This window comes from Heliangelus exortis, chromosome 13 (assembly GCF_036169615.1).
Source record: "Heliangelus exortis chromosome 13, bHelExo1.hap1, whole genome shotgun sequence".
Taxonomy (NCBI): Eukaryota; Metazoa; Chordata; class Aves; order Apodiformes; family Trochilidae; genus Heliangelus; species Heliangelus exortis.
The window spans coordinates 3,547,009-3,574,542 of record NC_092434.1 but is presented as its reverse complement, the minus strand read 5'-3'; the positions used below and the strand labels follow the sequence as shown (position 1 = coordinate 3,574,542).

General features: G+C 41.6%; 1 protein-coding gene across 3 annotated transcripts; it reads left to right on the top strand.

The window, feature by feature from the left end:
- Positions 1-696: 696 nt before the first annotated feature.
- GAN (gigaxonin) lies at positions 697-27,398 on the top strand. 3 transcript variants are annotated; one of them, XM_071756641.1, is made up of 11 exons: positions 697-1,056; positions 14,094-14,208; positions 14,940-15,290; positions 15,793-16,010; positions 16,922-17,043; positions 17,547-17,659; positions 18,714-18,863; positions 19,155-19,291; positions 19,791-19,919; positions 26,217-26,326; positions 27,057-27,398. In XM_071756641.1, the coding sequence occupies exons 1-11, from the start codon at positions 890-892 to the stop codon at positions 27,236-27,238; spliced, it is 1,794 nt and encodes a 597-aa protein (XP_071612742.1). In that variant the 5' UTR covers positions 697-889; the 3' UTR covers positions 27,239-27,398. The 3 variants fall into 3 exon arrangements, with proteins under 3 accessions (XP_071612742.1, XP_071612744.1, XP_071612743.1); XM_071756643.1 differs by lacking the exons at positions 26,217-26,326; positions 27,057-27,398 and adding an exon at positions 22,905-23,008 and having other exon boundaries at positions 743-1,056; XM_071756642.1 differs by lacking the exons at positions 26,217-26,326; positions 27,057-27,398 and adding an exon at positions 21,252-21,312 and having other exon boundaries at positions 743-1,056.
- Positions 27,399-27,534: the final 136 nt, after the last annotated feature.

The following is a 27,534-nucleotide window of genomic DNA, read 5'->3' as shown; positions in this document are numbered from 1 at the left end:
GGTGGGTTTTCCATAGCCTTAGAAATCCAAGTCTGGATTGGAGTGCCAGACAGGATGCTACCCAAGCAAGCAGCAGTTGATGGAATCGTGTCAGCTCGTAATGTGCAACCAAGCACGTTAAATATATATTAAATATATGGCCTAGAACCTTGTGAACAGTCCCAAAGAAAATTATCTTTTGCCTTTTTTTGCCTGGCAGTTGTGTAAATGTTCATAGAATCATAGAATAGGCTGGGTTGGAAGGGACCTCAGAGATCATCAAGTCCAACCCTTGATCCACTACCGCAGTTACCAAAACGGGTCCTGCTCTTTTCCACTCTCATCCTTTAATTTTTTCTCATGATAACGCCTATCATTTTCACCTCCAGCCCATGAGGAGGGGGGGAGGGGGGGAGGGGGAAGAAAAATAAACAAAAAGCTATTTTTAGCCACATTTTAGAGGCCAAGAGGTGGTGGTGGAGTGAAAACTGTAATTTCCCAGGCCATGCTGAGTTCAGGCTCCCCGACCCGCAGCCACAGCAGACACCCCCGACGCCCTGCCCTGCCCTTCCCTGTGCCTGCGGGCACTGGGCCGCCAGTCCGGTCCGGTTCGGTCCGGTCCGGTGACTCAGTCCGCCCGCGGTACCCGGGCTGCCCGGGCCGCCCCCGCTCCCGCCCCGCAGGGGGAGGCCGGCGGCCGGGCGGGGCGGCGCAGGGAGATGATGTCAGCGGCGGGCTGGCAGCCATGGTGTGAGGGCACTGATTGAGGCGGCCGGCCCGGCGCGGTTCGGTTCGGCTCGGCTCAGCTCGACTCGACTCGGCTCGGCTCGACTCGACTCGGTTCCACTCGACTCGGTTCCACTCGACTCGACTCGGCGCGGTTCGGCTCGGCTCGGCGAGGCCCGGCAGCATGTCGGGGCCGAGCGCTGTGTCGGACCCTCAGCACCCGGCGCGGCTGCTGCGGGCCCTCAGCTCTTTCCGTGAGGAGAGCCGGTTCTGCGACGCGCACCTGGTGCTGGAGGGGAAGGAGATCCCGGTGCAGAAGAACATCCTGGCAGCCGCCAGCCCGTACATCAGGTACCGCCGGGGATGCCCCCAGCCTCCCAGGGAAGCCGCCGGGGATGGGACCCGGCCCGCAGCCCCTCAGGGGGGAGCGGGGAACGCTGCGGGGCCGTTCCGGTTACGTAAGGAGCGGGATCGGCGGCCTCTGAGGACGAAGGGGTCGGGGGAGACCGGGGGCCGGTCCTGTTCTGTCCGATCCGATCCTGTTCTGTTCTGTTCTGTTCGGTCCTGTCCTGTCCTCCCCGGGGGAGCGCGGCCTCCCCAGAGTTTACCTCAGCGCCCCGGGGAGCAGTGGCTCGGCCCTCACCCCCTTCCCGGAGGAGCCGCGCTGCTTCTCTGCTCCTTTCTCAGGAGTGAAAGGCTCCTTAGCTCGCTGAGAGAGGAGAATAACGTCCCAGGCTACTCAAACGCTTCCAAGTGCCCGGCCTAAACAAGCGACCCAGCATAAAATGAAGTTGTGAGGCTTGAGAGGGAGATGCTCGGCCAAGGGGCAGCACGGGGAAGGTGCTGGGGTTCGGGACCATCAGCTGCACCCAGCCAGCACTTCAGGGTCATTTATTTTTTCTTCTCGATGTCATTAAGCAAGACAGCACCAGGGGTGGTTATGGATTCTGAAGTACATCAGCTTTTAAGTTAAAAAAAAAAAAAAAAAAGGAATATCCTGGTTTGTTTTCCCAGCTCTGGTTCTCCTGTGCTTGTACAAACTCTAGGAACATAACTCTGAAATTACCAGAGGTATCACAGCCTGGCCATGCCAGGAGAGCTGCCTGCTCTGGGCTGTGGGTATCAGCAAGATGTGCTGTCAAAACCGTGCAGTTTGACCATGAGTGTTGGGGAGGACAAGCTGTGTCCACACAGTCATGGTTTCTGAGGTGACCCTGCAGACAGCTTCTCCTGGAGTGACCCTGCAGACAGCTTCTGCTGGACTCTTATTTTCAGTGAAACCAATTCATGAAAGGTCCAGCAGTTGATGGTGGTTTGAACTTCTCCATTGTGGTCAGGGGTGATGAGTCCAAGGACATCAAGTAAAAAGAGTATACACCTGCTGTAAGATTTGTATAGTGTGCATCTGCATGTCAGAGAGGGTAGATGAAACGTACAAGTGGTTAATTATGAAGGGTTTTTATTTGGCAGTCCCATCATTTTAATATTAAAGACATTGTCTTATATGTCAAGTATGAGCAGGCAGTTTGGTATCACTTAAAGGCAGGGTTACTTTTTGCACTGGTTTGACATTCCTTCCAGTTGCAGCTTCCTGAGAAGCTGACATAAAATCTGCATGTTTGTTGTAGGTGGGGATGGGGAGTCTGCATGCTGCTCTCCAAAAAAGTGCAGCCTGCTTTGGTCTTGTATAATCATCTGCTTTTAGGCAGTGTGGTATTCTAGGTGACCATTGTAAGTACAACTTTGACATTCTCAAGTACAAAAAGAAATATGAAAATAAATAGAATATGAAGTTGGTGATTAACTTCTAAATGGGTGTTGATTGTGGACAGACTTAAATTAACAGTTCTCTGCACTGGCTGAGCTAGCAGAGCTGATGTAGGAAATTGAATTCCCAGAGGAGAAAGATGGCCAAGAATTTGCAAAAATTACACCAAGGGTCGTGTGTACTGCTACTGATTTTTTTTTCACTGTTTGTCTGGAGAAGCAGTTCTGGAAGACTGTGGTGAAAGACAAATGAAAGACAAGAAATAAAAAGGAGCCATTGATCCAGTGGTCTTCAAAAGGTGTGAATGCTTTTTAGGTTCTTGGTCATGATATTTTAGGTGACTATGTCACATCTGAAATTAGCATTCAGAAGAGTTGCTCTAGGTGGAATGAGGTCATATTCTTAGAAAAACTACTGTTCTTCTGTAATAAGAAGATGAGTTTACACAAAATGTGCCATTTTTTACAGTGAAAAAGAGTGCTGAATTAAAAGATATTGTAAATTATTCTGTAGAGAAGTACCTATTCAAAATTTCATCTTGAAGTGTTGCATTTTGTTAATCTCTGAAAAATATACTGGGAAAGCAGGAGTTAAGCATCTGTGGGGAGCTGGAGCACCAGACAGAACTGCATTAACAACAAAACTTGTACTCATTAGTCTTGTGGTCTTTTTAAACTCAAAATTGTTCAGGTTCAAATCCCATGAAGAGACTCATTAACTATGTGTGAAAGTAGGTTACCTGCATTAATATATAAATATGATTACATTTAGTTGTTGTTTTTTGTTTTGTTTTTTTAAGCTTACTCATTTTTTAAGCTTACTCAAGATGTAATGAACCAAAAATACATGAACCTAATTCTATTATGGCACATTAAGAAATGCATTTGTATCACCTACCTCTGCCTAATTTTTACCTGCTGCCTGTCTCTCTGTTTATGCTCTTCACACTGGGTTGAACTGATGGAGCATGCCAATGATGGAGCATTATGTCTCCAGCCAGAAGTCATGTTTCAGTGACTCTTCCTGGAGATAAAATTAATCTCCAGCCTGTACCTAATCTAAGCAAGTCCTATTTATGTTGGGTGTTGTTTTTTCATATAAAATGACGGTTTCAGGTTTCTAGGTAAAGAGTGTCTCAAGAATTTAATCTCTCTATTTTAAGGGTAGATGATTCCAACGTGTGCTCTGCTAACAGAGGCTGTTACACTCTCTGGATGCCAATTGATTTGGGTTGTTTTCTTTTGAAAAATTCCAATATAAAGCTCAGGCAAATCCATTCACTAATTTCATCAGTAAAACTTGGGGGGGGGGGAGGGTGGAAATTAGTAGATAACGTGATACTTGGCAGTGGAGCAGTGTCAGTATAAGTTGGTGTGGTGTTTTCTGTACCTGGTTGTGTCATTAGGTATTGTGGCTGTGGGCAAGTTGGTGGGCGAGTTCAGAAGCTGTGCAGAGTTTGCATGAATGCTTGGTTTAGGGTGTGAGTAGGAAAATAAGTAGGCATGGACTTTCTGAGGGGGTGGCTGGGTGTGAGCAGAGTCTGCGTGCTGAAGGAGTTTTGCAGCCACAGTGTTACCTGTTTTTTAGTTTTGCATGGAGCTCTTCAGCTGGTTATGAGTAGGACACTTGTAAATTATAGTGATGTGGCTTCCCTCAAGTTATTTGGCAGCTGGATTGTCCATGCAATTTAAAAATGGCAAAATGGCAGCTTCAGTGGGGGGAGCTCAAAAGATGTGAAGGGGATGCAGAAGCACGTGGAAGTGTTCATGATATTGCAAGGCCCATCTGCCTTTCTCCTTCACAGCCTAGCTTCTGCAAGACAGTGAAAAATGAAATGCCTGCTTATTTAATAGATTAATAGATTTTCAGCATGTGGCACCAGCAAGACTTCTAATTTTTTTGTGGTAGTTTGGTTCTTGAGGTGTTGCCTCAGCTGCTTGATGCCAAGTTGCTGGTAGCTCTCCGAGGACAGTGAGGTCTAGGGTAGTTGTGTGAATTCCTACGGAATTACCTTGTATGTGCAGGTTTATCTGATCCCTCTCTGTGCCCCTGGAGCAAATCCTGTCATTTAAAAAAACGCAGAAGTCTTCCTGCATATCTCTAACATCTTGTGGTATGTTCCTGAGCCTGAGAAAAGCAGGATTCCTCGGGAAGCAACTGCCATAGGACAAAGTGGTGTTGCTGTGCATCCCAGGGAACTTAGATTTGAGTCAGTTTAGCTCTTGATTTTCTCTTCTGTAACAAATGAACCAGAAGCCTGCAATTCTTTTAGCACTTTTTTTTGTCCTGGCAATTGCCCTAATGTAGATCCCGTTCTATTGCCCTGGTATAATTTGTTCAGTTTGTCAGCCTAGTGCAAAGGATGGTGGTGCCTTCACCAGAATAAACCACACTTGCACTAGTAAGTTTGGCATAAATTGTACCATATATCCACAACCCTTTTATAGGATAGATTTGATCCAAGTATTCCTGATATCCTCAGCAGGAGCAGCAGATGTTCTCATCTGAACAGATCTGTCCCTGTCTGGCATGAGTTGTTCCTGGCCAGCTGAAACTTGCAGCTCCTAGTATTTTGCTAGCTGCCTGCCTGCCTGTATCAAAAGGAGCATGTGGGAACTACCCTAACAAATAAGGTATCTAAGCTAAAATTCTTAAATGAACATAAAATTGTTTTGCAGGGATTGTGCTGCTGTATTAGCAATGAAATTGAGGTGTTTGTTACCTTGGAATGTTTTGTCTTTGGTTTTCAGGCACCTGAGTGAATGAGTGGATGTGTTCTGTGCTGTTCACTAGGGCTTTTCTAGCTGAGTGATCGACCAGAAACCATAGTTTCATCTTTTTCCAGATAAGCATAGCATAGGCAAACAAAAATTAAAATATAAAATTCATGGTGTTTTCCATTTATTTGCAAACCGCTGTGCTGCTTCTAAGTAAGTTTTGGCCAGAATAACCTGACAGCATTTTTGTGCTGTTCAACCTTCTGATATCCCTAAATCATTGCAGACCTTGTAGGGTCCTTGCACAGCCACACAAACAGAAACCTCAAACTCTCTGCTAGTGCTGAAGTTGTCTCCGTGGAAATGGGGTGGGAGGTGGCCACTGTCACTGAACTCCTGTCCTTTGCTCTGCCTGCTGGCACTTGGAGCAGTTTGAGAAGGCAGCCTGCTGAGACACTGTCCTGGTGTAACCATGTCTGTGAGCATCCCTGGGTGCTGGTGTGGAAAGCAGAGCAGGACATCAGTTCTGCTGAAGAGGTGTGACTTGGCAGGTTTTGTTACTCTTCTTGAGACAATAAATATTACAGAGCAATGCAAGGTAGAAGCCAGTGCTTTCCAGTGGCTTCTGCTGCTTATTTCCTGATACCTGCTTGTTTTTTATTGATGTTTATAGAGAGCTTTTAGAGTGTTTTAAAACTTCTGTCTGTGACTAGTACTGAAGCCATGGGTACAGCTGAAGCTGGGAGGTGTTTGTTGCCAAGCCCCTGTGCTCTCCTGCTGGCTTAGCCCAACGACGCTGTGCTTGTGCCAGGTCTTGCTCCCTCTTCACTGGGTGTGCAGGGCAGTGTTGTGGTAGCTGCTCAATCAAGGAGGGATCTAAAGCTCTGTCATCATTAAGTTTTCTTATTGGAAGTTTGCTTCTGGCAGTTTCCTGGGAACTTAGTTGCCTGCCCTGGCATTAGGAAGCTGGGAATAAATCAGACAATTTTCTTCCAGACTTCTAAAGCTGTTTGTTAAATTAGGCATAGTTTTGTTAAATTTTTATGTGGGTTTTTTTGTTTGTTTTGTTTTGTTGGTTGGTTTGTTGTCTTTTTTAATAAAGCTAAAATGTTACTTGTGATAACTGAGTTGTAAAGTCTCTGTAGCCTACAGAAGCAATAAATCAAACCAGTTGCCTCTCCAGAGACACTCTACCTGGCATAGCTCAGAAGTGCCTAAATGCATGTTGTGTTGGGATAAGTAGTTGAGATCCAGCAGTAATAAAGGCATGTTAAAAGCTTCTGGTTTAAAAAAGAGATTTAAAACTCACTATACCGGGCTTGAATGCAGAGTTGTTAATCATATTCCTGCTCCAACAAGCCCCTAAAGATGGCCTGAAGGGAGGAAGCAGTAAGTCTCTTACCCAGCTCAAAATAGTAAGAAAATACAGTTGGGTTGCTCCTACACATCAGGAGGAGGGAGAACTGGAAATCACAGCATCTTGTTTCTGCAGGAGAGGCTGAGATGAAACATCTTGGCCTTTCTCTGGAGAAGTGCAGTTCATCTGCCTGCCCGAGGTAAGGGGCGAGTTGGGGTGGAAGGAGGTGTGGCAGGATGGAAGTGCTTGGGGTGTCTGGGTGATTTGTACTCTAGGTTGCCTTTACACCTGCATTAATTGCCTTGCATCACAAAAGTTTCCTTATTAAAATCATCAGTCATTTTTCTTGCTTGCTTTAAAGTGTATTTTGTTGCTGGAGCAAGGCTGTTCTGAACCAGCTCCTGTCTGAAGAAAGATCTGGAGTTGTTGAGTCTGGACTCCTTGATTTGTGTTTTGCTTGGGGTTTTTTGTTTGTTTTGTGGGGTTTTTTTTGTTGTGTTTTGTTTGTTTTTTTCTTTGAACCTGTTCTGTGTGCATTTGTCTCAGCTGCAGTTACAAAAGGAACTTCCTCCTTGTGTGGGCTGACACAAGTAACTAATGGTTTTAAAGAAATGGTTCAGTCAGTGTCAGACCTCTTATTTCATGTATGGTAGAAAGCTTTTTCTCTGTCCTGAGCAGTGTAATGCTACCTGTTCATAGGGGACTTTCCAGTTTCCTATTTGTCTCCCATATTTTATCTACACCACTGCTTAATATTTCCAAGAAAACAGAACAGAACAAAAAAATCAATGTTACGGACAGCTCCAAAATTGCTTGTTGCCTGTCAAGGAAATGCATTCTTAATACCATGTAGTTAGTGGCTGGTTTATGTCCTCAGGCTCATTGGTTTACATCTCCTGAATGACTTTAAGCTGCCTACAGCTCTTGTTATTGTCTACAGACATGGTTAGTACTCTGAATTGTAGACTCTTGGCTTTGCTTTCTTGTGCTGGTGAAATCCAGGCTCCTTGTTCCTTCTTCCTCATGGCTGTGTCATCACTTTTGGTGATAGTCTTGCAGATCTCCATTTTCCAGCTCTTGGCATGTCCAGAGTTCTGGTGCCTTCCTCCATTAGGCTCCCAAAGAAACACAGAACTTGTCTCATCCTTTAGCTGTCCCACAGTGCTGCTCCAGCACTTGCAGTGTTGTTCATTTAACTTCATACTTACCAGTGATTATGAAAATCTTTCTCTGCCTACTGCTTCTGTCTCACATGTTCTATAAGGATAAGTGAGGTATAAAAACCTGATTAAATAAAATTTTCTCAACAGGTTCTTTGGTGTTTTCCAAATATGATTTGAGTAAGTCATGGGAGAGTTTGGATTGTTAGAGGCATGCTACACAGCATTGCATTTCTTAAATATATTCAATGGTAAATTTAACAGCATGGATATCATCCAGCATTTGTTCCTCCTGAAAAAAAAGCATTTCCAACAAGTTTAAAACCTGAGTTAATTTGAAAGATGCATTTTCAAGTAAGAGAGAATGAATTTCTTGGTTTAAAGCTGTATTCCAGAAATGTCTTCTGTTGCTTTTCTGAGGAAGTTCTCATTCCAGCTTGCTACCCAATAAGTGTAACACTGCTGTTTAGTAGAAAACTAAATTTTCAACCGATGTGGACAGGAAATCTCATGATTTAGTGAGTGAACTTGAGTTTTGTGTGTAGCACAGGAATGACATAAATATGATACAGACTTAGGTACTTAAAGGATGCTTGGAGTTCTGTGAGAGCTGGCCTGCTGCTTGTTCAGGAGTGGGTGTTGGATAGTTTGTTCTCTACCTTTTCAAAACACAGAAAGATAAAACCCCAAACTCCATGCAGTGAGCTGCAGAGCTGACTGCTGACCCAGGTCTCCTGGGCTGCAGACATGGCTGAGGCCAGGCTGTGCTTTGTGCCACATCCAAGGTGCATGGCACAAGCCACTGGTGCCCAGCAGCCAGATCATCTTTGTAAGTTCAGCTGGTACAGTTGGTTGGCTGATTTCCAAGTTAACTAAAAAAAAAAAAATAAACAACCCAAAGTAAAATGGACTGGCAGGTGCTTCCTGCTGCTTAGAGTCTGTTCCTGGGGACTGTGCTCATCTCCTTTGGGCTCTGTCTGCTTGGGCTAACTCACAGGTTTAGGCAGGAGGTGCTGGGTGAGGGTAGATTTCCAGTACAGATTGCAGTCTAGCTCTGGATGAGCTCAGTGCAGTCAGAGTAACTTCAGATAGTCAAGGTAAACAAGCTCTTCAGTGAGCAGAGCCCATGAGCCCTGTGTTCTTCCCCTGTGCTGCTGCTGAAGGAATTGAGTTGTTCTCTTATGGAGGGGAAGATTTAAATTTTTTCCTGATTTTTTTTTTCAACCATTGGGAAGTTTTTCTAGTTGTTGTTTCTCTTCAACCAAGCAAAGCAACTTCTGCAGGTTTTTGTGCTGAGCTGTTAGGAGGACTACTTTGCCCTGAGACCTGAAGCTGCAGGTACAGATAATCTTAAGAAGAGAGACACAGTAGGCACAGCCAAAATCCTCTGAGAGCTGGCACCTTTTTCAGGGTGGGGTGAAAACTCTTTTATGTGTGCTGCTAAAGGCCAGGGTGTGACCTCAAAGAAAACCTTCTGATTTGGTTGTAAAATATCTTTTTGGAGGATGGCAGAGGGAACAGTGAACTGCTGCATCATGGTTTTGTGTCTGCCCTGTTTAATAATGTGATTATTAAGGTTTCTTGCACACAGAAATGTTGCAGGGATAAAGGCAGACAAATGAAAAAAACTTCACCATTAAAGTGATCAGTTTTAAGTAGGACTTAATTAGATTTAACACAGAAAACTTGCACTCAGAAGAATTAAACCTAAATAAGGAATCCCAGATCAGGAGGAGACTAAATTGACCTTATGTTTTGCATCAAAAGCAGAATTTTTAAGTTTTCTCCTTACCAATGCAAAATCTCAAACTACTTGCTTGTCGTCTGGGGGACTGAGTCATCCCCGTGAGCATGTTTCAGGTTTGATGCGTGTCTTTGCTGGAAACATTTGTTGCAGGTACAACTTCATTTTAAATTGCTAATGCTTTCTGGAGAAAGCCAAAACCCTGGTGTGCAGGTAAAGGATATATCATCAAAACCCAATTTTATTACTCTTTGGTTTGGCACGATGGCTTTGTTACTCTCGTACAAATGTTTGCTAGTGTGGCAATATTAGTAAAGCTTGTGGAGACTTGCTCTTATGGTTAATCTGGGGCAAAATCATTCATTTGGAAAGACAGCTCCTTTCAGAAAGCCAAGTGTTTCCCTGTCTCCTGCAGTTTGGTTCCTGGCACCCTGCTGCAGCTGCCTAAGTAGGTCAGTGAGCTGTGCCATGACGTGAGAGCAGGTAAAAGTTTGGTGTTGCAAAGCATCAAAACCAACACTGTCTGTCCTTTGTTTCCCATATATTTTGATTGTTATTTACAGTAAATATCATAAACTTGCTCGAGGTGAATGTGGTTTACAGCATTCTCATTAACAAAGGCACAATCTTTGCAGACAGATGTTTTCTTTACCTGTTTAGCTATCAGTATAAGGGCACTCAAAGGATTAAAGCATTCCAAGAGTTACACTGCTGTTCTTTTTATAAACTTATGTCACCATTGTAGAAACACATGGGTTATCTTTTCATAATAGTTCATAAATAAGGCAGAGGTTTCACAGATAAAAGTAATCCCACATGTATGCCTCACTCACTCAGGAAAGCAACTTTATCAGTGGTAGCAGACTTACTTGTTTGGGGCTTCATTTTGTTTGTTGTTTCTTTGTTGTTTTTTGTTTAATAATTTCCACTCTGTCATTGGTAAAAGACAAATTTTCAGCCACATGGACCCTTTCCTTTTATATGGGGTTTTTTCTTTTGTTTTAAAATGGGAAGTAAGTTGGAAGATCCATCTTCATTTTAACAAGCACAGTGGAGAGTCTTAAATTTATCTGTTTGGGAATTTTTAATTACTTGAGTTGGGTTTATGCCATTAGATGTGAATTGTGACTCCTAGCAGTATCAACATTTGTCCTTAAGCCCTTGTTTTCATTTTAGTGATTTGCCTTGCTCGTGTTGTGCTTGCATATATAGAAGACGCATAGGAATTTTTTTCCTCATTCTGCCTTATGTAGTGTCATTTGAGATGACTCATTAGGATTGTATTCCTTAAGTGATGTGGAAGAGCAGATTCTAAATTTGTCACACAGACACACAGCATGAAAACACAAGATCAATCCTGCTGTTCTTGGGCCACTTGCTCAAGGTGTAGTACGTGCCAAGCAGTTTTCCTGAGCGAGTACAAGAAGTTGAGTTGGATGCTATGAATTTATAGAACACTATTTATGTTACTGGCAGTTATTTCAATTTGCAAGGATTATCATCTTAATTAAAAAATGGAAAACTTCCTTTTAAAACATGTATGGAGTCAAGATGCTCAAAATTAAATCAGTTAAGAAAGCAGGATGAAGAAGTTGGCCTGATTTGTTTCCACCAGCTCTGTGTGTCTCAGCTGTGCTCTGTTCCTGGGTAGGGGCTTTTCTTGTTGGCTGGGGGGTTGTTTTCTTCTAAATCTTGATGTTCTGGTCTTTGATCTGAATTAAGGAAGATTGAGGCAGCCTTTTCTGTCCAGGTTTGGCAACTTGGAGTGCTTTTAAGGTAATTAGAAATGTTGTCAGGAGTAGGGAGTTTTCATATGCATGTGCTTGAAGCAGCCGTGCACATCTCTACACCTTGGCTGCTGGTTGCCACTTCAGCTTTCTGCCACACAAGTTTTGGGCTGAATAAATTGCCATCAGGAAGAGCATGGTGGAAAGAGAAAATGCTCCTCCCTGGGAGAAAGATCAAGTGGAAAACTCCGCTTAAGCATAGCTAGAAACTTACTTTCTAAAGTGAAATTTGATGGAGGACTAGGATTAAGTGATTCACAGCATGCTGTCTGCTCTGCCTCTCTGAAGAGGGATTAAATGTGCTTTTGAAACTTTCTCCTGTCTGTTGCATGAGTTGTGACAAGGGTGCCCAGGCCTGGGTTTGCTGGCAAGGTGTGGAGGCAGGTGACAGCTGATGCCGGGTGATGCAAGAGGACGCATGGCCCTCTGCTTACACACCTCCTCCTTCAGCCTGCTTTCCACATAAGACTCACAATTCCCTATCTTGAACCTTCCCAGCCCAAACCCAGTTACAGTATGGCTTTGTGGGGTTCTTTCCCTCCCCTTTTCCCAACAGGCAGTAGGCATCCTGCAGTACTTCCCAGGAGTGACAAGAAGTACCTCCAGCTGCCCTTTGGGAATGGTTCTCTTGTCATAGCACAGAAATATTTGTATCAGAATAAATAACCTAGTAGTTTGTTAACTAACACATTGAAGTTGTGTGACAGATGGTTAACTGCTGCTTCTCAAGACCAATGGCAGCAACAATGACTTAGTCTGGACTGGGATGTATTTGGATATTTGGAATCAACCGATTTGTTGTCAGGCTTATTTTTCTGCTTTCAGATTGGATTTTTTTTTTTTTTTTTTGGGCTTGCATCAGTGGTTGGTTTGTTTCTTTTCAGCTTAACCACTGTTGATGCCTATAAAAAAACAGAGTAATTAGAACACCTAGCCTGATAAGACTCAACATCTCTGAACAACAGTTTCTTGTTACTAGGAGGTGTCAGTGTAAAGTCCACGCAAGAGGTGATTTAGCTTGGGTGTGTACAGGTGATGCTAAGATGAAAGTTGGTGATATGTAGCACTGGTCCTTTCCCTCATCTCCCCACTAGTGCTGGAATGCAACCTGTTTACTACAGGCCTTGCATCTGTCTTAAGCCCCACAATGTGCTGGACTGCCCAGGTTCTGGGGAGATGCTGCTGTGTATTTGACCATTCCAGATGGGGGTGGTTGGTGTGGTGGGGACACAGGATGTACAGGATTGCTCAAGCTTTACATTCAGTTCAGAAGTTTTCAGCTGGCAGGTTGCAAATCAGTGTCTGCTATTGCAGCATGTGCTTTGTTGGAAGTCACACTGGCTGTTGAGAAGACAGGCTTAATTTTTCTAATCTGCTTATAAATGTTAGGAAATAAACAATTTCCTAATCCAAATGAAGTTGTTATTGGTGTTATAACTTGTGCTAGGAGCTGTACACAGAATGGAGCAGCTTAGCTACAGAGCTCATCCAGCCCAGCAGTGTCACCTCCCAGAGTCTTCTGCTCTCTGGCCACCCATCTCTTGCAGCACAGAAAAGCAATGTGAAAACAGGACCACAGATGTAATAAACTCCCAAATTCAAGTTGCCATCCTTATTGACACTTTTAAAAATAGCTCCTTATAGACTAGGATTTTATTTGATGTGAGTCATGTCTTATTTAGTGAGGAACTGATTTGTTCTGATATGAGTAAGTGAAGCAGTATCCCCCCTTAGCTGAGTCCTGTTTGTGTGTGGATAATGGGAGAAGGTGACAAACTGGACACCAGCAGCATAGCAAAGCCACAACTTTTCACATGAAAAGACTGGACCTAAGAATACATTAAAATGAATATAAAAATGTTATTTTAAGGCTTTTATTTTAATGCACTGTGATACAGATGCAGATAGCTGTTTATACATAGAGGTAGTGAAACAAGTTGTCTGGTCTTTGTATAATGTATTTGTTGCCTAAAGCATGGAAAAAGATATTCAAAATGATCTTACTGCCCTTGTGGCTGTTTTAATTAGACTGGTGGACACTGCTCTCTTTTAAATACCTAAAGTTGTCTTCCCTGGAAGAAGTGTTTGCTCTAGCAGATGTTGGAAAACAAAGTTTTCTGCTATATTATTATTAATAATAACCTCTGTTATTATTTCATCTTTTCCTTCAGTCCCTCTCCATTCTGTTCAAAGGCACATCAAACTGTTCCTGGTATATTTAAAGAAATTGCTCATGAGAAGTGTCCACTGATGTAGATAAATATCTAAATTTTGTCTGACAGGCACATGGGCTTTTTCCTACTACTGTGAGCACAGTTTGGTTATAGCCAGGCATAGCATTAGGCTGATAACATCATAAACTACACAAAATGGTAATGCAATCCAAATATTTGTGCTGCCAGTGTATATTCTGATTGCATCTGCTTGTTCACTGTAATTATTTTTTTCTTGGTAAACTGTGGGGGTTTCTTTATTTGGGTTTTTTTCCACTTTTATCAAAGCAAATTCTTGTGTTTCATCTGTCAGCAGAGCTGCTCTTCTGTTTGAAGTTCTGAGTGAAGTTTTTGAATCTTTGTGATGAAGGAGCTGGGAAAAAAGTCACTTTGGCTCTTTGATGCCATGGATAGTTTGCAAGGCTGATGTATTTGTTCTGTTGGGAAATGTGATGAGCAGAATTAGAGACCATACATACATCCTTTTTGTGCTAATTCCAGAGAGACAGTTTTCTCATCATATTGTAAGGTTTTAACATCTCTGTTACAGCTCAAGCAAGCCATAGGTAGAGTTTGCTTCTTCAGAAAAATGAGAGCAAACAGTGCCCAGATTGTGACTTTTTTTTTTCTTTTCTCTTTTAGAACAAAATTGAATTATAATCCTCCAAAGGATGATGGCTCAACGTACAAAATTGAACTGGAAGGGATATCTGTTGATATCATGAAAGAGATACTAGATTACATCTTCAGTGGGCAGGTATGGTATTTAAAAAAAAAAAGATGGAAATTGAACTATTTGGGAAAATAACCTGGGTTTTAACAGTGCTATCTGAAAGATTAACCTATTGAGGTTTGAAGCTTTGTAATAAAACTTTCTCAGAGTAATTTATCACTCTGGGGCTGTGCATGAGAGTTGGAGATAAGAGGTTCTGCAGGAATTGTGGGGGAGGATCCTTAACAGAGTCCATGTCAAATGCTTGTTTTAAAATTTGTGGCTGCCTTCAATAAAAGATGCAGTCTGTGGAAGAGAACTGGTTTGATAGCACCAGAGATTGATTATGGTACATCAAGCACCCTCCCATACTGACCCTCCCGTGCACTTAGAGCATGGCCCTTCACATCTTTGTGCCAGTAGCCTGAGCAGAGACTGCTGAACGAGTTTTAGCTTTCAGCAGAAAAAGAAAAAGCAGATGTGGCTTGAAGTTCTCTTCTGGACATGCATTTTAAAACATTCTTTATTTATTGCAGCGATATTAAATTTAGGTTCCCATGGTAGATGAGTCATTTTATGGTACTTCAGGTGAAAAATTCTGCTTGATACAAGCAAATGCCTTTCCATCCTTGTATTAATTTAGAAATGTACAGTAGTCATAGCAGTTTCTTGAAATTTTTACACTGGCATTAATGCTCCCATTTTTTCAGCCACTGAGAATGAGTGTAATGAATGCGGAGTGACAGTAGCTATAACTTCTAAATTAATTCTTGCAGATCAGGCTAAATGAAGAAACTATCCAAGATGTGGTACAGGCAGCTGATCTCCTGCTGCTTACAGACTTAAAAACTCTCTGCTGTGAGTTTTTAGAAGGTTGCATAGCTGCTGAGAACTGTATTGGTATTCGGGACTTTGCACTGCACTATTGTTTGCATCATGTTCACTACCTTGCCTCAGAGTATCTGGAAACTCACTTTCGAGATGTCAGCAGCACAGAGGAATTCTTGGAACTGACTCCTCAAAAACTGAAAGAAGTGCTGTCGATGGAAAAGCTCAATGTTGGAAATGAAAAATACGTCTTTGAAGCGGTGATTAGGTGGATTTCTCATGATTCAGACTCAAGAAAGGTCAGGACATCCAAATGTTTATATTCTGAATGTGGCCCAAATCGGTGTCTTTGTTCTAATCAGTGGGAACTTGGGACAGATCTGTTTGTTCTGGGGCTGATTTTGCCATTTTTAGAGTTACCTGAATTTTACCTGAAATCCAGACAGCGGTGTTGCAGTAAAAGGGTGGAAGCTGTGTTTGTGATGTGTCATCTGCTGTCTTTATTATTTAATGGGCCTCAAGAAAAAAGAACCTCTTTGGTATTCGATGATACAATCTTGTTTTTGTAGACAGAGAGCAAGCAGCACATTTGTAGTGAAACTTTGAAGACTTGAGGCATTTTCTTAATAGCATTGAGGCATTTTCTTAATAACATTGTGTTGTAGATTCGGTTGTTACTTCAAGATGTCAAAAACACCCTCTTAAGTTTTTGATAAATACAAAAGCACCTGTATGTACAAGTTCCTTAATGCTGTCCTGTAAAGTCTGGGGGATTTTCTGGCATCTTTTCTCTTTCTGTAGGTTCACATGAAGGATGTCATGTCAGCAGTGTGGGTTTCAGGCTTAGATGCAGCATATTTACGTGAGCAGATGATGAGTGAACCACTGGTACGGGAGATTGTCAAAGAATGCAACAATATTCCCCTGACACCACCCCAGCAGGGAGAGGCCATGCTGGCCTCCTTCAAGCCCCGGGGCTACTCAGAGTGTATTGTGACTGTTGGTGGAGAAGAACGAGTGTAAGTATGAAGTGGAACTGCATGTCCTCACAGTTAGTAAAATACAAGCATCTGGTGGTTTGGGGATGCAACAGTGTGAAGAGAGTATGTGCACCTAAAGTGCTGCTCTAGTCTACCATTTGAGTTTGGTTTTAAGTTGGTCAGACACACCTAAAATACCTTAGTGAATGATTCAGCAATTAGTAGTTATTTTGTGATAATTTCCTGACATTCAACATGCAGTAGACTTGGAGTATGGCCTGTTGTTTGTTCAGTGTTGGCTGTTTTGGGTTTTATTTTTTTTAACGGAACACACTTGACTCAAAATAAGCACAGAACATTGGAGAAACAATTTTTAATGATCCAAAAAGCATCTATAATACATCTTAAAAATAATGAACTTGTAGTTTAACTGTTTTGTTTGTAATAGTGGTGGTTCCAAAGAAAACTCATTGTTGTGTCTGAGATGACAGGTGAAAATTCCTGCTACACACAATAATCTCTTTTCCTGAGTACCTCTTACAATATAAGGGAGGGTTTTGTCCTTTTGAAATGAATTCAGCACTTCAACATTTGCACTTTATAGAAGTGTAATAAAATAAATAACATTTTGTAGTTTGTGGATTCCTTGACTTGGACATTACTGGTACTCTCTACCAGTTCTTCTTAGTTCAAAGTTCCTTCATAAAAAACATTACAGGCAGATACAGGACAGATTAAGTGCATCAGCTTTTTGATGTCTCCAGTCTGTATAAAAATAAATCTACACATTCTTGGTTTGGGAGTCCTCTCCTTGTCAGGGAAATGCAATGCTTTATAAATATAATTTCGAAGCAGAACAAGCAAATTTCAGCCACAAGTTGTTAACAGTGAACTGGTAAAACTGTCTTGTCTTTTTGTTTTTGTTTATTCCCTCCCTGCCCTGTGTTCAGATCACGGAAACCAACCTCAGTGATGCGCTGTATGTGTCCTCTTTATGACCCCAATAGACAGCTCTGGATTGAACTTGCTCCTATGAGTATTCCAAGGATCAATCATGGAGTGTTGTCAGCAGGTAAAGGGGAGCTTTGTATTTGTGAAGTCAAAACTATTGAAAACTTACCAGTGCCTCAAAATCTGAGATACAGTTTATAACAATAATAATAATATTATAATAATAATACTTTTGTTTCTTAAAGACTGACTGCACTGGGGTTATTTCATGCTTCCCCTTTGTCTGCCCAAAACATTATTTTATTCTGTGAAAATCCCTGTCATCCTGGTGTCTTAAAACTACAATTCCTTCAATATTTTGTGGTAATCTGCTACGTCTGTCTCTTCAGGAGTATTTAATGTGTTAAGTAAATTCTAGCTGCTGCATCACTGAATATGTTGAAGACAGTGGTCAGGTATAAATACATAATACCTTGAGTCAGGTATAAATACATGCTTTACCTTCTTCAGTCCAGAGTTTGACCTGTGACTGGTCTGAATTCCATGATACAGCTCACCAAACATGTTGCCTTGCTCACAGGTGTGAATCCTGTTTTTAAGATCACATAACATTTTGTTTTACAGAAGGATTTTTATTTGTGCTTGGTGGTCAGGACGAAAACAAGGGAACACTAAACTCTGGAGAGAAATACGATCCAGATACCAATTCATGGAGTTCCTTACCACCAATGAATGAGGCAAGATCACTATCTAACTCTTGGGATTTGATTTTTTTTTTTCCTTTGGCAAAATGTTCTTTTTGTTCTGCAAAATTTTATTCTGAATCTTCAGCCATTTGCATCTTACACACTTAAAATCCTGCTCCAGGCTGCCTTCTGTTTGTATCCTCTTGTTGTGCTTGTGGTCTGATAATGACTTCTGAATCTGGAAAATCAAACCTCTTAGTGAAGAGCTCAATGTAAAAGCTGAACTACAAATTTCACCAATTCCACATGGAATCAGTCATACAATATACTTAATATTCTGCCTGCTAAAAATGCACGTGCTTCCTTTGTACACAAGAAAACTCTTGCATGGAGTTGAACTGTGCAGAAAAGATGAACAGAGGACAAGGCCAACATACAGAACTTGGCTTGCAGACACATATTTATATTTATATTTATTTGGTATGAGTGAATGTTTCCTTCTTCATATTTGCATTCCATCAAAAAGTAATGCCTTATTATTTGGAAATGTAAAAACACAGATATATTAAAGATACCTTCTTAAATAAGCATAAGGTGTTTATTAGGAAGTGGTTGTTTGCCACAGGATTGCAGTCTCTTGTTTGGCAAAGCTGCAGTTCTGGCCATGTTTGTGGTTACTATGCAGCAGGTTTCCTTCCTACTATGAGTAAGACAGAGGGGAGCTGTGCTCCTACATACAAAATAGAAGAGCTGTCTTTTCCCAGATAATGGGTCCAAGTTTTGCTACTATAGACCTGAAAGCAACAGCTTCATCATGGAGACCACTACTATGGAAACTGAAATACAGCCAAGCTCTCATCTGAGATTTCTGTGGGGTCTCTTTTGCTGCTCTTTTTTTTTTTCTTTTCTTTTTTAATACCCTTTGTCTTGCTTAGCTGAAGAGATCAATAAATTTGTTCTGGAGCTTAAAACTTCACCATTTAAATAAAAATTGAACATAATACTAGTATCACTTTGCAGACAGGTATGCTGAAAAGCAGATTGTATTGCTTTATTCACAGTGGCACTTGTGTTTTACAGTGTTGGCTTTATTCATCTTCCTTAGGCACGACATAATTTTGGTGTAGTAGAGATAGATGGAATTCTGTATATTCTGGGAGGTGAGGATGGTGAAAAGGAGCTCATCTCTATGGAGAGCTATGATATTTATAGTCGAACCTGGACCAAGCAGCCAGACTTGACCATGGTTAGAAAGGTAAGAAATGCTTTGTGTGGTATCACATTACTTTCTGTTGAATAGTTAGTGCCAATATATATCTGTTTTTCAACCTTTTCCTTCAAGTAGAAGCTGTAACAAAGAAACCAGAGAGAGCAGTTTCTTCATGTACCAAAATAAAACTGGCTGAGAATGTTTATGCACAGCATTGTTTGACATGGTAGTGGTAGAGGCAGCCCAAATCCATCCCTGTGCATATAGTTAGTATTGAGCTCTCAGTACTGTGCATTTCTGTGTAATTTTAGATGTACTTTTTCTTTCTTTCACAAGATTGGCTGCTATGCAGCTATGAAGAAGAAAATCTATGCAATGGGTGGAGGCTCCTATGGGAAACTCTTTGAGTCTGTTGAGTGTTATGACCCAAGGACTCAGCAGTGGACAGCAATCTGTCCTCTGAAAGAGAGAAGGTCAGTGAAAATGGAGTGGGAGGGGGGAAGCTAGATTGCTGCATACAACCTCTTTGAACACTCTGAGAGAAAGTTTTCCTTTCTCTGATGAATCCCTGAAGGCCCCATGATTTTTCCCTTGTCTTCCTGAGTCATGGTGGGTGGCCTGTAGTTAACATGTGCCTGAGCAAAGGTAAGCATCCAATGAATAAACATGAATTTTGTAGAAATATGCTCCTGATGATTCAGGGAATCCTTCCCTGGTGCAAAATTAAGTTCAGTTGTGTGGAAACTGTAGTTCAATTGGACATTTTTCCTGATATTTTAAATACTTAGTTTTGTTCATTAGCACAGTCTGAATTAGGTGCTTACAATTCGTTATCAATGACTCATTGAGCATAAAGGGGGGGAATGTATAAAAACAAAAAGAATAGTGTAAAAAAAGGAGAAAGTTGAGAAAGATACGTGGAATGGTTTTGATATATTTTATTATTACTTTTTTTCTCTCTTGGATTCTCAGGTTTGGGGCAGTAGCCTGTGGAGTCGCCTCTGAGCTTTATGTATTTGGTGGGGTCAGAAGTCGTGACGACAGCCAAGCCAGTGAGATGGTGACATGCAAATCTGAATTTTACCATGATGAATTTAAAAGGTAATTAGCTGCATCTAAACCCAGAGAAAACCTGTGCCTTATCTGCTCATCTGTCAGTCCCCCCTCCCTTGCTCCAGCAGTTCAAAGCATCTTAGATCTGCGCTCATTTTTACTTTTTATGCTCCTGTTACCAAATGTCCATCTGTTCCAGTGGCTGGTCCCTCTGAGACACCAAACCTAAACCCCTGGATCACCATCTCAGTCTGGGGTGTCCCTGAGCAGGGGAAATACCTTGCTCATGCAGGTACTTGGCCTGGCTCTTCCCCTGCAGTTTCCCCAAGTGCAGGGAATTGCTGCCTCCCACATGTGCTCATGTCCAAGGTTCCCTGGGAGTGCTCATGGAGGAATGGAAGTATATACAGGGACACTTCTCTGAGCTTCAGCCCCATCTTCAGGGATAGCTTAGGAATTAAGTAATTCCTAATTAAGTAATTCCTAAGCTATTGATAAAAAGTTTCATGCATTTTTGTTTCAAGCCTTTATAGCCAATAACTTTTTGAACCCATGCAGGCTGTTCCCCATTCAGCAGCCTCCTCAGCACACTGCATGCCTGATCTTCTGTTTGTTTTTAATCTACTTCTGGTGACTTCATTTGTTATCTCTTGGCTCTGGTATTGGAATCCACCTTTTTACATGGGGTAACTATTCAAAATGTTACATTAGACAGAATTTTGCATATAGTCACCTCAGTCTTCAGTCATAACTGACAAGCTTTGGTTCCTCCAGTGTCTTGTTTATTTGTTTTCATGAATAGAACCATTTCTTCTCTTTTTTTATAAACGAAATAAGACTCTCTGGTCAGGTGTTTCAAGGCTCGTTGACAGTGGAGGAGGTTAACGTGACTGTATTACAAGATCCAGGCTGGTTTATGACTGTGACCTGTATAAAAGCACACAAAAATAGAATAGTAGATGTAAGTTCATAGTAGAATTTCCTTGCATGATGTGGATTTAAAGAGATTTTAATTTCTGTATGATGAGGTCTTCTGTGTTGATCAAAGCAGTATCTCAACTAGCTATCAACAAATGACACTGGAGAGAAAAAACATTCTTTGAAGTGGCTGTAGCAGGCAGACAGATATGAGAGGCTATTTTCTACTGATGCTCTGCAGCATTTTATAGCCCTACGGGCATGGAAATGCTAAAAACTGATTACCTTTTTGGAAAGAGGTCTTTGAAAGGGAAAGAATTCTGGAAAGAAGTGCTCCCTTATCTCCCACTTGCTCTTTTTTAGTTGATTATCCTGAAATATTTCCAGTTCTTCAAAAGCTGGTATAGAATATTAGCTCATGATGAACCAGTGGCTGTAAACCTGTTTTCCTGGTTGTTACAGAGTGAGTTTTCATCCACTTTGCAATCTGCCTGGGTGCTGCAGGTGAGTCCTTGGTGCCACCTGCTGACTGCAGTGCCCACCTGGAGTTCTGATGTGTGCAGGGGAATCTTTGCTTGGTGGCATCCCAGAGGTGTTAGGGGATATCAGAGAAGTCACAATAAAAATCCAGATGCTGCAGGTCTTGCTCTGGCATCCTGAGGGAGGGAGGGCTGTGCAGGCAGAGAGGAGGCAGCAGCCAAGAGGTCCCAGTCTGGAGGTGCTGGAGGAGCTGGAGGAGGCAGAGGTGGAGGGAGGGCTGTGGAGATGTTCAGACTTTGCCTTTCTGCTCTCCCACTGCACAGAATTTGAGCTTAGAAATTGAGCTCGGCATAAATTGGCTTCTGCAGTGCAGGCTGTGCACAGGTTGTGTTTTCTTTGGAAGGTTGGGAGGAGGCCCCAATGCTTCTGCAACCAATAGTGGAGTTTTTTGCTCTCCAGGTTATGAAGTCCCCAAGTTCCAGCTCTGCAGGCAGAGGGGATGTCACTGGCCAGAAGAGGGGGCAGTGTCACCGTGTTACCTCCTAGCACTCCAAGTCGTGTGGCCCAGCAGTTCCCCCAGATTTCAGTACCCTTAGAGTGCTGGGTGGGATGGATGCCTCCAGGGGTGGAAAAGAGAGAACACAGCCATAAAGGGACTTCTCTTCAAAATGCAGTTAGCCTGTCAAATACTGAGACAAAATACTTTGTTGTCTGGTACTCTTCTTTGAAATAAGATTGAATCTGAAATTTAGTTGTAATTGTGCATCACAAATATCACATGAATACCAAATGAAGGCAGGATGACTCCCTGGAAAACATGAGAGATTTATTACCTGGGATGGTTCTAAAATAGGAGAAAACAAATCTAAATCACATTATTTTGGGTGAAAGATGAAAACTTGAACTATATGCTTCTCAAGTCTCTGAAAACTTTCTGCTAAATATTGATGTGTGTGTTTGATTAGTTAAGCAATTCCACATGGCATACACTCTGCTGTGCATCATTACTTAAGAGTGATGTTGTGGATTTTCCCACTGGTGGACAATCTCTCTTTCTCAGTTCCTTAGTGCAGAGCTGATGTGATATACAAAGACTGATTCTTCATCTTAAACATTATGCAGTTGCTACAAGGTAATTAATTTGTAATTAATGAGGGTGTTTATTTCCTCAGCAATAGTTTCTGAAGCAAACATAGGTGATTAGTTTCTTTCAAACCAGCAACCTCAAAAAGCCCTAGTGAAGAATATCAGCACCTTCTGGCTTTACAGCACGTATTCTTTTTGTAGTTAAAGTGACAAAATAAAACTGGAAATAGCTGAAATATGTGCACAGTGTATGTGTATATTATTGACAGAAATCCAAAAGTGTTGGGTTAAGAGATACTTGTAGAGAGAAGGAGTATGTTTGTAAGATCATTTGGCAGCAGTGGGTCAGAAGCACAGTGTGTACATTCTAGCAGTCTGAAACAAAAAATCTGTCCTTTTTTACTGGTTACATATCAGTATCTCATCCTTCATAACGAGCTTTTCCCAGCTGTTTTTAAGTAAATGCAGAACTCACTCATGTTCTCTTTCTTTGAATAAAAAAAAAACCTTGTCTTGTGAGCTGAGCCATGGCATATTGTTGGTTTACAGGTAAGGTGCAGCAATTCACATGTGTGTGATCTGCAGCATTTTTCATGTGTCTCAGCTCTCATTACCTGAGAAGACAGGACCCAGCATCATCCTAGGCATCCAGAGGCTGTGAGGATCTGAGTTATGGGTGTTGCTCAGTGTTTATGTCTCCCTATGTACTTACATCAGTATATAAACACACTAACTCATACAAACCTGCCTAACTCTGGCTTGAATTGCATTAAAGGACTCAAGTTTAACTTGTTTAATATTTCTTACTTTGACAGTAATGTACTCCAAAGTAACTGACAATACACAGCCTTTCAAAATTGTTATTCTTAACCATGACACAGACTTCTGAAGACATGGGGTATGCTAAGATCTTCATGCTAAAAAATAAACAATTAGGCTGCTGTTAAGCTATACTGTATAAACAAGTAATAAAATAAATGAAGTGAGACAGAATAGTAGCATACACATGAAATGTGGACAGGATAATGTAGAAAATAATTTTCATATTTGAAGTGCTTTTGTAACACATTTTTCAAATAATACATGTTTTGTCAGCCTGTCTTTAGGGTCAAGTGCATGAGTGAATTTAAGTGAACCGAGGATGGAAGATATGTACATCAGGTTTTTCAGGATGTAGGCTTTTTTCCAGAGGCTTTGAGCTTTGTGTGCATTTTGTCCTGCTTTTTTCAAATATCAATGAAACTTAAAATAGATTTTAAAAAATTTCAGAGCAGGAGGTGGAGATGTAAGGGTATCCTTCGCTCAACAACCCAGTGTTGTTGTTCTTCCCCATAGAGAGCAGGAAATCTCAACTAAGACCTTGCTGGGTCAGTCTTTCCCTCCACCAGGGTTTGTAATTTAGAATGTGCCTTTTTGCATCATGTGTGGAGGGATTGGATGGTGTCTGTGTGCACTGCTCCTTTTTCTTTGCAGTATGGGTGTTGGAACATACTTAACAGCACAAGATTACTTTAGGATTCTTGGCAAGAACAGCTGGTGGAGCTCTGGCTTTGAGTAAACCACTGCTGACTTTCACTGGTGGTTTCTGAGTGGGGTGGGCTTGCTTCCTTCTTCTGACAAGCTTCTGGTTCAAAAGCATTATCAGAATTTGCAGGTACTGAGGGAGATAAAAGTGTGAGATACGTGTTCAGGAGCAATACTTGGTAGAAGACCCTTTAAAAATACTTCTGCTGCTGGAACATTGCATAAGTAAGGCTGTGCTTTCAGCAGTAAGTATGTAGTAAGCTAAATAATCTTGTCACATAGTATGTCTAATTAGAAAGGTTCTTCAACTTAGTGTGCAGGAGTTTCATTAAAAGACAGTGCTTATGCAAATGTAATGAGGAAACCAACAGGCTGACTGATAGCACTGTCAGATGAGAAGAACAGGGAGAAGATTTTAATTTTTTGTAGACATCCCTTCACAGCTGGTGTGAGCTTGAGGTGCCATGTCTGGAATATATTGGTTCGCTTGGAAATAAAACAGTTATCATCCTGCTTGTTAATTATAGCACTATGGATGGGCTTTTTTTTTTTTTCCTATCGCTTTAAGACTGAAAAAAAAGAAACAAGGATTCATTCCTTTTCCTCTTTTCTTTTTTTTTTTTTTTAGTAGAGAGGGAGCCTTTTCAGAGCAATGCTTTCTGCTGCTGCTCTCATTCGGTTTGAGCAGAGCCATCCCAGGGAAGTTTGTAAGAGTGTTGTTCCAAGGAGTGTTTTCAAATTCCTGAATATTGTGAATTTCTTGTCACGGTGTTTTTTCCATACTGTTCAAACAGCAGGCACAACCCACATGAAGCTGGAGCTTAGTCAAATTCTGATGAAACGTGACCCCCTGCCCTTCCTGTCTTTGTTCCTTCCTAGTTCTAACTGCTAAAGCTGCTGTAAGTGTTCCTGAAAAGTTCTGCCTGTTTTTTAAAGCACATGCATTGAGAAAGGTTGGGAATTAATTTTCACAAGCAACCACAGATAGTTCTATGTTGTCCTTTCTTGATGTGCAGAAGGAAAATGCCTGGGTCCCACACTGTTGTGGGCTTTTTTATTTAAATTCCAAAATACTGAATAGCTAGTGCAGACAAACCCCTGAAGTTCACATGTTTTCCAAGCACAAACTTGATGAGTAGCTAAACTAAACTAATCTAATTTCGTTAGGTTTTTTTTTCCCTTCTTCAGCATGATCCAGTGCTTACTCTTTAAAAAACAAAAAAATTTGCAGTCTTCCAGCATTTCTCTGCCACTTACTCAGCTTTCGTAATTCTGGGTAACTTGGTGCTAAAAAGCAGTAAAAATACTGACTGTGTCCTCTTCCCACGCTAAGGAGAGGAAGCTAATGAAATGTGGTGAAAGGTGATTTGCTCTGCAAGGGTTTCTGAGTCAGTGCAGAAGATTTCTCCTTTTCTCTGTTTTCAGTTCATCTGTTGTCCTTTGTGACAGGTACAGACCTTTCCCTTGCTTTCTGCAGTCTTGATCCCTCAGTGTATGGCAGGCAGAGTAAAAATCTTTTTATTTGGCCTTTCAAAATTGATCTCTCCAAGATAATTGGTCTGTCGCAGACTTTTCCTTCAGTGCCAGAGGAGAAGCTCACTTCTGAATCACAGCTTAAGATAATGCAGAATTTTCAAAGGTCGGCAGTAACTGTGACAGCATCTGCAGAAGTGCAGCAGCATTTTGTAGAAATTTGTTTCAGAACCATAGAGAGGGTGGTGACAGCTCTAGATCAGTGTCCCAGGTAGGTGGTGAGTACTTCCCTGGTTTCCAAAGGCTTCAACATGGAAACTTCTTTTTACTTGGGAGAAAGACCAGGCTGAGGTAGTGTTGAAATTACAACAGTCTAAAAGTGAACACAGGGGACTTGCTCTGTAACAATGTTCCTTTCCCTAGTATGGACGTCAAACTTAGATGCTTTTCTGCTTCTACTGATTTTAAACCAAAGCTGCCTAAAATTTTCTCTGTAGGGAAAATCGTTTGGCATAATTATTGTAGGAGAGGCTCTGTTATATGCCTTCTCTCTTCCACAAGGTTGCCCTGGATGGCTGCAAGAAGAATTTATTCCTGATAGATTACAGAGATGGGCAAAGCAATTCTGAAGTAAAATAACTTGAGGATAAAGTATCCCAAGCTTTCCAAACCAAATGCTTTTCCTGGCTAGGGTAAGCCAAGGCTATCCTGAACTAGGCAATGTTCCTGACAGTTTTTAGATAACAAAATAGCTTGTACACTCTGTTTTTGCTTCAAATGTGGTAAGGTCAAAAAGAACCTTAAATTCTTTTAACGTGCTCAATAAAAAAATAACATATTTCTTTTTAATTATTATTTTTACAGGTGGATTTATCTAAATGACCAGAACCTATGTATCCCAACTAGCTCTTCCTTTGTGTATGGAGCTGTGCCCATTGGAGCCAGCATATATGTGATTGGAGATCTTGATACAGGTCAGAATTAGAACTGGTATCTCTTGTTGCTTGTCTTTCCTGGTTGTTTAAATGTGTGGCACTAATGAGACCTATTATTTGTAAAATAAAGGGGTGGGGCTATGTTCTGTTAAGTTACTGTTGTCTTTAGGGGAATTATGCAGGACATACAGAGGTGTTCAGGTTGGTTTTATTCATTTGAGTTCTTCAGAAGCAAATTCAGTGCTGTAAGCATTTGGCTGCTTAGTGCTTGTAAGATTGGAAGAGATCAAAACGAAGAGTATGTTAGTTACTGCATTTCTCTAAATATGAGAAAAAATGTTAGTGCCTGAGGTTTTTTCTCCCAACTTTGCAGCCATAAGCAGGTGGGACCAATGATTCATCTGGACATAGTAGTGGCTCTTGGCTCTAAAACCCAACTGAATAAATGTGTACAAACGTGCATATTCAAACATCTTTCAGCATTTGGCCACATACTGTAAAAAACATTTGGGAAACTACACACTTTCATGGCTGTATGTACAGAATAAGTGTGTAACAGGGCTTTCCACAAACTATGAAAGAGCAGAATTCCAGCTGTGTTGGGTTTAAGTGGATAAAGAATGTCATTGTAGCTTCCTGTTGACAACCATTTCAACCAACTCGTGTTCCTGTTTGCCGTATTAGAGGATAAACGTGATAGCTACAGCACGGGCTAAGCATTTAATCTTTTTGTTTGCTTGTGTGTGTGTGTGTGCACGTGTGGCTGCAGGTACAAATTATGACTATGTCAGAGAATTTAAAAGGAGCACGGGGACCTGGCAGCGCACTAAACCCCTCTTCCCCTCCGACCTCCGCCGCACGGGCTGCGCGGCTCTGCGGATCGCCAACTGCAAACTCTTCCGCCTGCAGCTCCAGCAGGGGCTGTTCCGCATCCGAGTCCCTTCCCCCTGACCCCTGTTGCTGAGAGTGGAGGAGAATGGAAGAATTCTGCACAGTCCACCATAATATAGCTCTCTATATAAAGGAAAAGCTGAGAAATTACAGCTGAAACTTACACTGTATGCTGTGCTTTGGTATGGTAACTGTTTTTGTTTTAAATGCTTCAAAAAGCTTGAGTCTCAGTTCTTGTTTCGGGAACAAATAACTTAAGTATACATTAAAAAGAAGAGAGGGGAGGGAAATAAGAGGGGGGATCAAGAAAACACCTTCAGTCGTAACCATTTGGGGTTTAAACTGTGTCGTTGAAG